Source organism: Castor canadensis, chromosome X (assembly GCF_047511655.1).
Source record: "Castor canadensis chromosome X, mCasCan1.hap1v2, whole genome shotgun sequence".
NCBI lineage: Eukaryota > Metazoa > Chordata > Mammalia > Rodentia > Castoridae > Castor > Castor canadensis.
Window position 1 is genome coordinate 104,877,101 of NC_133405.1, and position 13,183 is coordinate 104,890,283.

A 13,183-nucleotide genomic window follows, 5' to 3' on the forward strand; every position below is an offset into this window, starting at 1 on the left:
ATATATCATGTTCATGGGTGAAAGCATTAGAAAAAAATCTTCATTCCTAGGAGTTAATATAATTCTATCTGATCCAAAATATAAAAATATTGAGTCTAACAAAATAATTTTAATATTTAACTGGGAGAAAAACTCATAAGTAAAGGATTAGGAAATGAGATTTATTTTGCCAAATACTATAACATATGATTACAGTATTTAAAATGATATGATGCTATAAAAGAATGGTGGAGGGGGTGAATTCAACTATGACATATTGTAAGAACTTTTGTAAATGTCACAATGTATCCCCAGCACAACAATAATAAAAAATAAAATGATAGGATGTTAGATGCAAGAATAGACAAGTCAGTGAAAGTGAACAGAAACTTAAAATTACCCTGTATATATATGTGCACGTGAAGAGATTGTCATCTCAAGTAGTAGTATTTCAGATAGGACCAGAAAGAAATAGATTTGTCATTGCTGGCAATTGAAGTATTGGTAGTAAGTACTTTACAGTTATTTACCAGACTGGTTCTCTCCTTAGGCTTTGGCTTCTCACTGCTTTGCCACTTCCCCACCCCCAGCCCCATCTCCTTTTTTCCCTCTTCCTGTCTAAGACCCTCCAAAAAAAAATCTTCCTTTACCCTCAGGTCAGCTCCCGGATTCTTACTGCTTTCTTATGCAATCACCTTGGCTCTCTCCTTTGCCCAACTCCTTGTTCATCTAAGTTGAACAGTGTTTACCCTCACATTTCCCAATTAAAAAGAAAATACCTAAACAAAAAGAATTCCTTCACTATCAGATGTTTTTTAGTCCACATAGATGAACTAACCTGCTTAAAAACTATAGCCAGGTTTTAAAACAGCATGTTTTCTCTCCACAATAGAAAGAAATGAAAACTGTTCAGCTTCTGTAGTAATCATAGAAATGTAAGTTAAAACAAATCATGAGTGACTCCCCCCACCCCATGCACACACATCTGATTGGCAAAGATGGAAAAGAATTGTCACTCTTGGGGGGGGTAAAGTAGAGCAAAGGACACAATCATGCTCAGTTGTAACAATATGAATTGTTAAAATGTTTCTGGCAGTATGCATATCAAAAGTATTACTGTGTATGCCTTTGACCTCACACCTCCTACTTGTAGAAATTTTACAGTAATACTCATGTTCAGAGTTGTTCACAAAGATACATAATCATACTCATCCAGGATTGATTTCTGATGAGGGAACATGGGTGCTGCTGTCATAAACATTTTTGAGAAGAATCCTATGTAGCATTGGAAAAGGTCCATTAAGTGTGAAATGGAAACTAGATGCAATTTGTAAAGTCTTATATAAATGTGAACATTTTCATTTGCATAAAACTACACTAAGATCCAAATAATATAATCAACTCTTCATTAAATGTCTACTATGTGTTCAGTCTTCTGGGGTATTTGGTGGGGGCATGTTAAAAGTATAAGCTCTACTTTTTCTTTAGGACATTACACTCTTGTTGAATAGTTATAGGGCTTGAAGATGTGCATTTGCTCCTGGCCCACCATTAGGTGCAGCTGTACTCTATGGGAAAAGCACTGGACAGAGCTAGACAGAGATTTGAGTCCTGTCCCTGTCACGTCTTTGTCCAATAACTTAGACAAATTATTTGAGAATTAGAATGATGCTGGACTGGAGATGGAGCTCAGTGTTAGAGTGCTTACCTAGCATGCTTGAGGTCCTATATTCCATCCTCAACACCACAAGAAAAAAATAAGAATTAGAATGATGCTGTCCTCATGAGGTAGTTGTAGTTGTAAGTATGAACAAAGGGAGCTATAACATGGAGTGCTTCCTATGAGACCTGACGAATACTAAGTATGTTAGTTCCTTTACTTTCCCTTCTAGAAGTTTCTAATTCCTCAGTATATTACCTGTAGCAGGTATATTGAAGACTGAGCTTAAAGAATCATGAAATGTTAGCTATTAATATTTGAATGATTTCATTAATATAAGTAATGATCTTGCATATATTTTTATATACATGTGTTCATTGTGTGTTTATATTACATAAATGCTAAAAATTATGTTACAGGCTAGGTTGTTAAAATATGAAAACAAAAGATGACCTTATTGTGACTGGTAATCATTAAGGGAGCTTCCTGGGAAGATGGAAATAGAATGGAAACTTGAAGGAAGGCAGATGGTATATGAAGAGCAGTATATGCAGAAGCATGTAGCAAAAAAAAGAGAAACGAAAATGGTATGTTCAGGAAGTGGTAATAAGACCAGTCCACCTAAAGAGCGTGATTTTCTAGAAGTGTCATTAGGATAGGTAGAAGAGGCAAGACTACAAGAAATCTTACCTATCTGGTGAGAAATAGAGAGCTAATGTAAGTTTAGGTCCAAATATTAACACTGTGTGACCAATACATCAATGTATTAGAATATATTTGCAGCAATAATGGAAGATAAGCAAAAGTAACTTATAAATCAGCTTGTTATTTTTTCATTTCACAGCATATAATTTGAATTTCCCATCTAGTGGTGATAACTACAGCAAAATGCTTTAAAGTCCTTGTATTCTTTTTTTTTTTTTTGTACAGTACTGGGGTTTGAACCCAGGGTCTCATGCATGCCAGGCAAGCACTCTTGCTGCCATGCCTCCAGCCCTCCTTGTAATCTTAAAATACTACGTTATGTGACTAAATACAATTTTGGAATTTGACTCCAAAATATGCCCACAACCTCCAGCATTGTTCCTTTCCCAGATACCTTATTTCAATAACCTAAAGAAAGTTTATAGTTACTATTCTGTACCTCGTGGTGTTTGATACTCTCATTGGCCTATTCTTCCTGAGGGTTTCTTTTCTTGTAGTTTTTTGTTTATTTGTTTGGTTGGTTTTTGGTGTACTGGGGTTTGAACTCAGGGCCTCATACTTGCTAGACAGGCGCTCTATCACCTGAGCTATGCCCCCAGTTCTTCCTGTAGATTTTCAATGGTAAGATGGTTAAGATGTCCTATGTAATTTATGTCTGCTTGTCATTGAAAAGGGGTTTAAATAACTTACAACCATTAACAGTCAGTCACCTAATAACTTAGTGATGATATATTCATTTTCAATGTCATCATCTTGGAATTTCCTCTTATATTCTTTTTCACATTTCTCTGCAGTATGGATGGAGCGGATCTGTGTTTTGAAATCGTAAAGCGAGCTGATGCTGGTTTTGTATACAGTGAAGCTGTAGCCAGGTATGTAATCCCCAGAATTAGAATTGTGAATTAGAATCAAAGAACTAGAATTCTCTGAATCTAATCCCCAGAAGTAAAGTGGAAGTAAAAGAAAGAAGTGACAAGAAATCCCATGAAGTATTCTGCTCTTCTTTCTGATCCTGAGCACAGTGCTGCTGTTTACTGCAAGGAGCATAGCTATTTCAGTGTACATAGTGGAACCAGATAGTGACTAGAAATGTAAAATGCCAAGCAATGAGTGTATCTACTAACATGAACTCACATTTTCACACCAGTACTTCTATCTTTCCCATTTCTGATGTCTTATACAAAGAGGGACTTGATAGGTCAGGAAGCATGTAGAATTAAACTTGGGGTTTTTGTTTGATGTTTGGTTTTTGACAGATATACCATTAGTTCTTCATTTTGCTTTTTAGTTACATTAAATTATTATGTGACCAGTTAGTCTAAAGAAAAGCACAGAACAGTAATAGAAACAACAATAAAAGTACCATTTTTCTGCTGAATGAATTTGCTTCAGGCCAGTGTGTGGTCTCCCAACCAAAGGGTAGCCATTATTCTAAGTAGAAGTGTTGTTACAAAGACCTAATGACTCAAAAAAAAAAAAAGAAGAAGAAGTAAATATGAAAAATCTTAAGAGCCATGCACGTAGTGAGCCTCTGGCTTGTATGTTTAGAGCAATGCAGCTTTCTGCCTTGCTTCCATTCAATCATATCATAATTATACTCCAGTGGGTTTCCTTTTTAATACATGGCATACAGCATCCCTCCTCAGTCACCAGCCATAATATGTTGAAGGGTTCAAACCCACAAACCTATTAGGATTTATTAAAACTTTTTATCATCTAAGAAGCAATTACATTAAATGATTACAACTTCCTCCCTCCAATCATTCCTTTTATAGCTACAGCATCATAGAAAAACATAGCTAGAAACAACTTAGAGACTATCTCAATACTACTTTGAGCCCCACATGGCTTGACTATCTTCAGATTCTTTTTCCTGACTTCTCCTTACCAAGGAGTCTCAGGGATGGGGTTTACCATGGGTATGGCACAAAATAAAGAATATGCTCAATGTAGAGTAACTGCTTTTTTGTACTACTGGGGCTGAAGAGAAGAAGCTAGTGGAAGTTTATGTACGTTAACCGTAATTACTACTTTATATTCCTGAAATATGGCAGAACTGAAGTTAAATACCCCTTTTTCTTTTGTGTCATGCTCGCTAAAGCACATTCTAGATTTTTTAAGCCCCAATTTTCTATTGTTGAGTTTTTATCACAGCTTTTTAAATTTATGTTATTTCTTGTGCTTCAAAAGTAAAAAGGATTCTCTAATAACAAAAATAGTTAATGCTATCTTGATTTTTCTTGTGGCATCGTTCTAAACCACTGTATCCAACTTAATGCAGCTCAGACTTTTGTATATCATTGTATTTATTTTTACAGAATTCGAGACAACTTGCTTTTCATACTTGTCCATATTGCCATTTTTCAAGGGCAGCATAAAATAAGGAAAACAAAAAGTTTAGAATTTTTATTCTTTTAAAATATTTTCCTCAATGGAGGAATTTTTTTCCTTTTGGAAGCACCATAACACTGGCATATATGCTGGAAGAGCTGATGTTAAACCAGTGTTACCTTCACTCTGTTCTCCAGTCACCGTTTCTTAACTTTTCTTAGCCATCCCTTAACTTAGAGCCTGCCTCTGCCTTTGTGCTGGGTATAGAGTTAGGAGGGATGGTAGCATGTAGAGGTGATATCATCCAGTGACATGACTTCTGATCTTCCCCAATTCTGAAATGTGTAGGAAAGGTATGTGTTTATACATCAAGCCTGTTGATTTTTAAATCCACTTGTATTTGCTGTTAAAAAATGATGATTTTGTGAAAAGAACTCTCCAGAATGCAGACTTGGAACCAAAAAAGTGACATTGCCCGAGAGAGATTTGGACACAATTTATTAAAGACTCTTCCTCCTAACAATGAAAAAGGCATGGGGAGGGCTCACATAGGATTATCAGGTGTGTTCTCTGTTGCAGAAGATCAATGACTACATAACAAGAGCACATAGATTTTTCCTTTAGGATATAGTATTTGGCCAGATGACTTCTAACTTTCCTTTCTCCTTTCTGCTTCTCTGGTTCATTGTTAGGAAATTCAGCTTATATCAGTATTCTAGTGAGACCAACTGCAAGAAGACTTGGAGACACCAAGTAATCAAATTGATAATGTTGTTTTTCTCCAACTGGCTGAGTTTCAAGAGGAGCAGCAAAGCATGGCATAAAATAAAAAATGTGTTCAAAGCTTAGTATAGCCCAATTAGTGATTACCCCTCTCCTTTCAGGGGTAATGAGTTGTAGAGTGAGCTAACATACAAATGAGATTATCAAATCAAACTCTTACAAATCTGTGAGATCTCTACCTAATACCAAGCTTTACTAAATAATTTCAAGGATACAGGCAATCAAAAGGCTCAGCTGAAGCAGAGAGAGGCCTGAGCTATCAAGTGCAGCTCCCTACATTATTTCTTCCCACATCAGCAATGCACCTCTGGCCCAGAATCAGTTCTCTACCTGAGGCTTGTGGGATTACATACACACATGCGCAGACACACACACACACACACACACACACACACACACACACACACACACGAGAGCATTTCAAACATGAAACATCTCCATTTTATACTCAAGAGAATTGGATAGCTTGCAGCGTCCAGGAAACCATCAATGCCTCAAAGATACCACGTTCTATTTACCATAATCTTCAACACATTCTATTAAGGTCATTTCAGAGATAAGGTCTCTTCTACTCAGCAAATGGCATTTCAACTTTTTTACCCGGAGTTGACAAGGAGAATAGGCTGAGTCACGTCTCTTCTTTTCTTTCACGACCTCCACCCCCAAAATGCCTCCTTCCAGAGGAAATAAATAAATGCATTGCTGGCCAGCTCTTTCCTGATCCTTAAGGAAGATGGAGACAAACTTATATATGTGTTGCTGACTCTCTGAAAGCATGGGCTTTCATGCATCATGAAATAAAGCTTTTTGGTTAAAAGTTTAGTCAGCAACTCTCTAGAATGTGCAGACAGATTTTGGATCTTATTTTACTCTGCTTGCAGAATAAATGTGTGATATGCACAATTTCCAAGGTTCGTGACTAGGAGGGTGGAGAAAGATCAGATCTGTTATAATTTGTGGAGAAAAACTAACTCACCTGTCTCCTCACATACCACAGAGATTCTGCCAAGTATGTATACTTGGGTCAAATAATGGAGTGCTCTGATATTCATATTTTAAAATACTCTTCTTTGACTTTTGTTTTGTTGTCTCTTAGCCATTTTGGGGTGGGGGGGTGCTCATAGGTTCTCCAAAGCCTGGCTTAAACCGCTAAAGGGCCACGACAATAAGTTAAGTGCCCCAACTTAAACAAAACTTTATTATAGGCTGCAGTGTCCTAGACAAACCCCTTATGTGTGCATTTGCAAAGTAAAAAAAATTGAACATCATAACCTTAGTTCTTAGACTGCATGAGCTCGCTTAGAGCCCAGTTGTGAGGAGACAATGGTAAGTATGGACAAAGTCTGGGTTTGGTTTGGATTTGGGGGAATTTTTCTCTCTTGCCTTTCATCTTTTTAAATAGAACATTCTACTCCATTGTAATATACAAAATAATGCATATGCTTATTTGAGGGGCATTCATATGAGCTTGGTTAAATAATAGCATGCCAAAGAAAGACCTTGATGGATGGAAATGTCTTTTAATTATAAAGCAGTAGTACAGAGGTTTTTGTTTTTGTCTTAAGTCATAAATACAGCTACAAGGTCATTTGTGAGTACTATTATTAAGTATTTAGTTTTTGTTTTAGTGTCCAAAATATCAGATCTGAAAACAAAACAAAATTTAATAAATACTATATAATAAAAATGTTGAGAATTGCATTTCTCAATTGTGGCTGGCTGGGAAGGGAAGGGGGAAAAGTGATAAGGGCAAGAAAAGAGAAAGAAATGGAAGAAGTAAAATGAAGAGAAAGAGAAGATGATGAAGTAGACACTGGGAGGAAGATAGAAAGGATTTAGACATAGGGGGAGGAAGTTCTACAGTACTGAATGGAGTACAGGTGCTCACTGACTTGCCATTTGTCTTCATGCTGGTGTAAAAGCAATAGTATTCAGTAGAAACTGCACTTTATCTTTTTTATTTTGATCTTTTCCTGGGCTAGTATTATACATTGTGATACTGTCTCACATTCCCCATCTGTAGGCTAATAAGTGTTCTGAGCACATTTAAGGCAGGCTAGGCTAAGCTATGAGGTTCAATAGGTTAGGTGCATATTTTGACTTATAATAAGATGGATTTAGCTACATATAACCATATCATGAACTGAGGAACATTTGTACTCTTGTCACATCCTGTTGCTACTTGACCCTGTTACCACTTCTTAATGACTTTTAAAAAATGCTTGCCCCTCCTTTGTTCTTCATATGTATCCGGTGAAGGAGCCTCTGCAGCTGGCTTTGTGTTAGATGTCAGACTTCCTAGGACATAGGCCTAGAACTAACTCTGCTTTCTCTAAGGATGTCCCCAACTAAAACCAAATTAGGCTCCAAAGAGAAAATGTATACATAAGGAGGTTCTTCTATAGTTTATCCTCAGAGCTGAATGGAAACAAGCAGAGAGCCACTCTGCTGGCAGATGACAGCCTCCACCCCTTTAGTGAGAATTATTCGGTTAACTCTGAGCACTGTTTCCAGAATAGCAATCCATTTTAGCTAAATAGAATTAACTAAGATATTAGAGGATTTTTCCATATGGTAAGCTTGAATTATTAGTCTACAGAACAACTGTGCCTATGAACTATGGGAATTCTTTTGACTTAGCTGGAAAAATGTAGACTATTCTATTTCTTTAAGAAGCTCATAAATTTCTAAGTGTCAACTTTTTCATTAAGCTTCACTTTGTGTGCTCAAATGAAAGATGTCTATAGGTAGCTAATATGAAGATGGGAGTTATACATTGAGTATTAAAGTTTTAATAAATAAAATTTTTTACAGTTTTAGATTTCTTTTGTTTTTACAGCCATTATATGAGACAGATACTAGAAGCTCTGCGCTACTGTCATGATAATAACATAATTCACAGGGACGTGAAGGTAAGTGACTCTTATCACTAACTTTAATATTTATGAAAGAAACCGACATAATGATATTAATCAGAATTTTTAAACATTCTTATAGAGAGCATCTTAAACTTAATTTACATGCAAGTAACAGTTTATTAAACTGCTTTATGTTTGGGAAGTCATTATATTAATTTTTAATAAATACACTTTATAATTTCAGTTTCCTTATTTGTACTAAAGGTAACATGCAATGTAAAATTTTATTATTCCTCTTTTGCCATCGTGTGTGAGAGAGAGAAGAAAATGAAAAACAATAAGAAAAACTAAACTGTATCCTATGCTGAGTTAATTAAGGGGAAATTAAAATTTGGTTTGGATAGTAAAGATGAATCATACACTTCTCTTTTCATACTGTGGTAGTGTGGACTAGCCAGCATTGCTTTCTTTGCAGACTGTTTTAAGCATAGTATGAAATCATGATTATAGCTATATACAGTTTATACCATAGAATGTCATTCTGATCATTATTCAGAAAACTCTCAGTCCCTGGCTCTTTACCAGTGTCAAGAGCCAGGCCGGAAAGGAAAGCAGTGGGCCTTCCTCCTGATCCCCAACCCCTTCCAAGGCCTAGAACCACTAGGGAGCCCCTGAAGTCTCTCTGGCCTTTGGCAATACTTTTCACACTCAGATATTCTGTCCCTGGCCTCTCTAGCTCCCAGCATCCATAGATGTGGTGTTCCTTCCTTCAAGGCATATTATTAAAGTCCTGGCTTTGCAATGTATTTTAAATGGTAAAAAAAAAAAAAAATAGGTAGAGTTTAGTTAAAATTTCTACAACTGAGAAATTTTAACAGAAAGTCTTGGAGTTAAAATCCGATGGAAAGTATGAGCAATTCCAAAACCATCTAGTAGAGTGTTATAATGACAAATGAAAATCATTGGAGAAATGAACAAAATACACATTAGTGTAAAAATAGTTGCATAATATCTTGTTCAGTCTTTTCAAATGTGACAATAGAAAATTGATACTATCATGAAAACTCAACACTGAACAACCCAATGGATGCATAACACTTTTATAAAAAAAAATTCTTCAGCTATCCAAAGAAAATAAGAATTGTAGAAAGATAAAAGGGAAAAATTGTCAAATATAAGGAGAAAAATAGAGGGGATGAACCAATTCAGTTTATAATAGATATATACCTGGAAATGTCACAGTGAAACACCTGTATAGCTATCTTAAACAAACAAAAAAGAAAAATTGTCAAATATAATAGCATTCTGTGTGATTCCCTTGCATTTAACAAATATAAGAAAGTAAATATACACAGAGTAAAATATAAGAAAAATGATAATTTGAAATTTTTAAATGTGTTAAACACATTTTCAGTTTATATAATAGCATTGTGTTAAAAGCTGTTTTGCTTGAGGCAATTTTATTTTGCATGAATTCTGTTCTTGAAAGATAATTGTATCAATATCATATAATAAATTGTGATTGACATTGTACTCCACTGAAATACTTTCAATAAGATAGTCCACTTTTGATTAGCCCTGGTATTTGATATAATGACAACCCAAACCAAATAAAATCCAAAAATAGTTATTGTTGACTATACCTCCTAATTCACTTTCTAATTCATGTAGTCAATAAATATTTAAGTCCCTACTTCATGCAGAATACTGTGCTTGAACCTCTAAAAGTATTATGGTCTGAGCAGGGAGACTACATAGTATATCTGTTATCTACTACTTCAGATCAACACACACCAAAACTTAGTAACTTCAAACAACAACTACTATGATTTGCTCACTTCTGTTACCCAGACTGTTGGCTGAGGCAGCATGGGTAGTTTCCACCTAGACTCCACTCAGTCTTCTGGCATCTCAGTTGAGAGGACTGGAACTGTGGGGAGCTGTCTAGGCCCTCTTCATCATCTCTCACTCAGGACTTCTCGCTCTTTCCACATGGCCCCATGTCCAGCAGGACGGTGGCTCAGGACTCCAACAAAACAGCAGAAATGGAAGTTGCCAGGCCTGGGCCTCTTGAAGCCTCGGGCCAGAACTACTGCTATGTCACATCTTCTGCATTTGATTTGTCTTGTCAGTTATGAAAAGATCATAAGGCTAACCTAGGCTCAAGAGGAAGAAAAATAGATTCATCTTTTGATTGGAAGAGTGGCAAATGTACACAGGATGGAAGAACTTGTTGGTGACCATCTTTATAGCCAAGCAAACAAATAATTACTGCGCAAGGCAAAGGGTGGTAAATATTATTGAAAGACAGAGTCAGAGAGATTTCATGGAAGAGATCATGTCAGAGCCTGGTCTTGAATCATGGGTAGTTATATGAGGACAAGTTGGCATTTCACAGTGAAGGAACAGTGTGCACAAAAACCCCAAAGAAGTTTTGTATTAGATTATTAGTAGAAGTAATAGTTTATTATTTTTACAGTACATGCCATGTAATTTTGAAGAGGCACCCAGAAACTGGCTGAAGAAGGGAAGAGAGAAGTAATTCTCAAACTACAAATTAGTAAGAAGAAACCACCAGAAAAAGTAGTTGGCAGGGAGACTCAACAGAGGGCACACATTAATGTTAATATTCTTCATACTTTCAGTACCTGAAATCTATACATTTTGCATGGGTAAATGGAGTACTCACATTTAGTTAATTGGCAATGTTAAATTTGGGTGTATTTTTAAAAGATATTTATCCAAAAGATATTTATTGAGTGCCTAGTGTGGTGTGGGCACTGACCTAGGAATTGGAACTACATCACTGAACAAAACAGACAAAATCATGGCCCTTGTGAAGCTGACATTGTAGTGCAGGGAGACAGACAATAGTCAATAAGCAGAAAGAAATAAACGGTGATAGGTTGGAAGGTGAAAGGGGGATAGGAACATGACTCAGGTAGTAGAGTGCCTGCCTAGCAAGTGCAAGGCCCTGAGTTCAAACCCCAGTACCCCCAGAAAAAGAAAAAAGAAAAGGGGTCGGGGGGGGGGAAGAAGGGAAAGGAATGGCAGGAACAAGAATAGTGGTCCAAGACTAGGGAGTGCAAGAGAAGAAACTGCAGTTTTAAATAGAGTGGTCAAAACGGGCCACATTGAGGAGATGACATGACATCTGAGCAAGAACTTATAAGAGGAGTCGGCTGAGCTGGTATCTAAGGGAAGAGTGTTTCTAGGTTAAAGGATAAAACAGCCAGTGCAAAGGTGCTGAATCAGGAACACAAGTGGCCAGAACAGCAAGGAAGCTTGTATGACTGAGGCCAAATGAGCAAAAGGGACAGTTAAATAGACAGGAGATAGTTGTGCCTGGCTCTGACCAGAGTGCTAGCATTACATTTGGTTTAAAAAGAAAAATGCAGTTAGATTCCAGATATGTTTGGAAGGTTGTGTCAACAAGATTTCCTAATATAGCTTCAGTAACTCAAGTAAGCTTAGTTTGATTCAGGTATTTGTTATAGGGGTATTCCTTCATGGTGACCATTGTAAAGTCTTCAGAAAAGTGCATTTCACGTAACTAGCAGTTTAAAATTTCACTTGGTTTGTTTTGTTAATTTTTGCCATTAAAGCCACCTATCAGGTTTTTTTGCTTTTAGAAATACATTCATTCAGTGACTTGTCAGTCTGTAGATTTAATTTGTATGTAGGTTTTGGTTTCTGTAGTTGAGGTTTTTGTCTGAGCTTGCGTCCCTTAAATTTAGTAAAGAAAATAAACAAGCAGAGCAATACTTCATTTCTCTTAGAAAAATTCAAATTAATTATCTGTCTCATCTAGCCAAGAATGTGTTCATATTCCTTCCCTGCCTGCCCCTTCCCCCTCTCTTTCCTGATCCAAAAGTAGTAGACTTCCCAAAGGTCCCACTGTTATATTAAGTAATAGTATTTTTTTTCTCCACTTGATGGGCATTTCCTTTTGAAATCATCATAGTTTAGTCTAAAGAGGATTGTTGGTTATATTTGAGTATTTGATGACCTGTAGTAGAAACTGCTTGCATTGGAAAGCCAGTCTCACATGAAATTGCAGGAAAAGTAGTTCTATAATTGTTTGAAATTCAGAGATATGTGTCATCATAATAAAGGGCCTACGAACAGCCACACTAGTGGCCTTGGAGGCCAGACACTTTGGTGTGGGAGGCTGTCCTGGGTATTGTAGCATGCTTAGCAGCCTCCTAGCCTCTACCCACTGGATGCCAACAGCACCCACCTCCAGTTATGACAACCAAAAATGTCTCCAGAGATTGCCAAATGTCATTGGGGCACAAAAACTGTCATTATAGAATGTTAAATTTGTCATGTTTTGCCTCCCTACAGACATTAATTAAAGCATGCATATAATTTCTGGGGGGAGGGGCGGTTTCCTGTCATCTTCTACCCTTTAATTCTTCCTTTTCTTGCGAAAGGATGTGAAAATGTCCATTATGTCTCAGTGATTTTTCTCTTTTCTTCCTCTCTCCTCTAAATTCAAAGTAATTGAAAGAAATAGCACAGTTGTCAAAGTAAATGCAACTTCGGGCTCCTTGTCTGCCTCCACTGGCAGGATTCTCTGGGAGTTTGTGGAATTCTCTGGGCTCCCTTGACGCCTGCAGGCAGCCTCACGGGGCCTCACCTGGGTGTGCAGGGACTCACCTTTCCTCAAGCCTTTCTGCCACTCTCACCTGTTCAGGTCCACTTTCAATAACTGAAGTGCAACAGCACCTCTGGAATGCACACTGCTTGCTACTCACACAGTCACTTTCTATTCTGAACTGGGCCTGGCTTTGGAGGGTTGGGTGCTCAGTTTTTAGTTCTCAGAACCTTGCGAACCCCAGTTGCACACACACCCAGCTAAAAG

The 13,183-nt window shown here is 37.0% G+C and overlaps 1 protein-coding gene across 16 annotated transcripts in view; it reads left to right on the top strand.

The window, feature by feature from the left end:
- The window catches only part of Cask (calcium/calmodulin dependent serine protein kinase), a 363,381-nt gene that overhangs the window by 202,260 nt on the left and 147,938 nt on the right, over nt 1–13,183 (top strand). For all 16 annotated transcript variants that reach the window (XM_074063735.1, XM_074063734.1, XM_074063740.1 and 13 more), the window contains exons 4-5: nt 3,139–3,216; nt 8,298–8,370. In XM_074063735.1, coding sequence (XP_073919836.1) covers nt 3,139–3,216; nt 8,298–8,370 — 151 coding nt within the window. The remainder of the gene's footprint in view (nt 1–3,138; nt 3,217–8,297; nt 8,371–13,183) is intronic.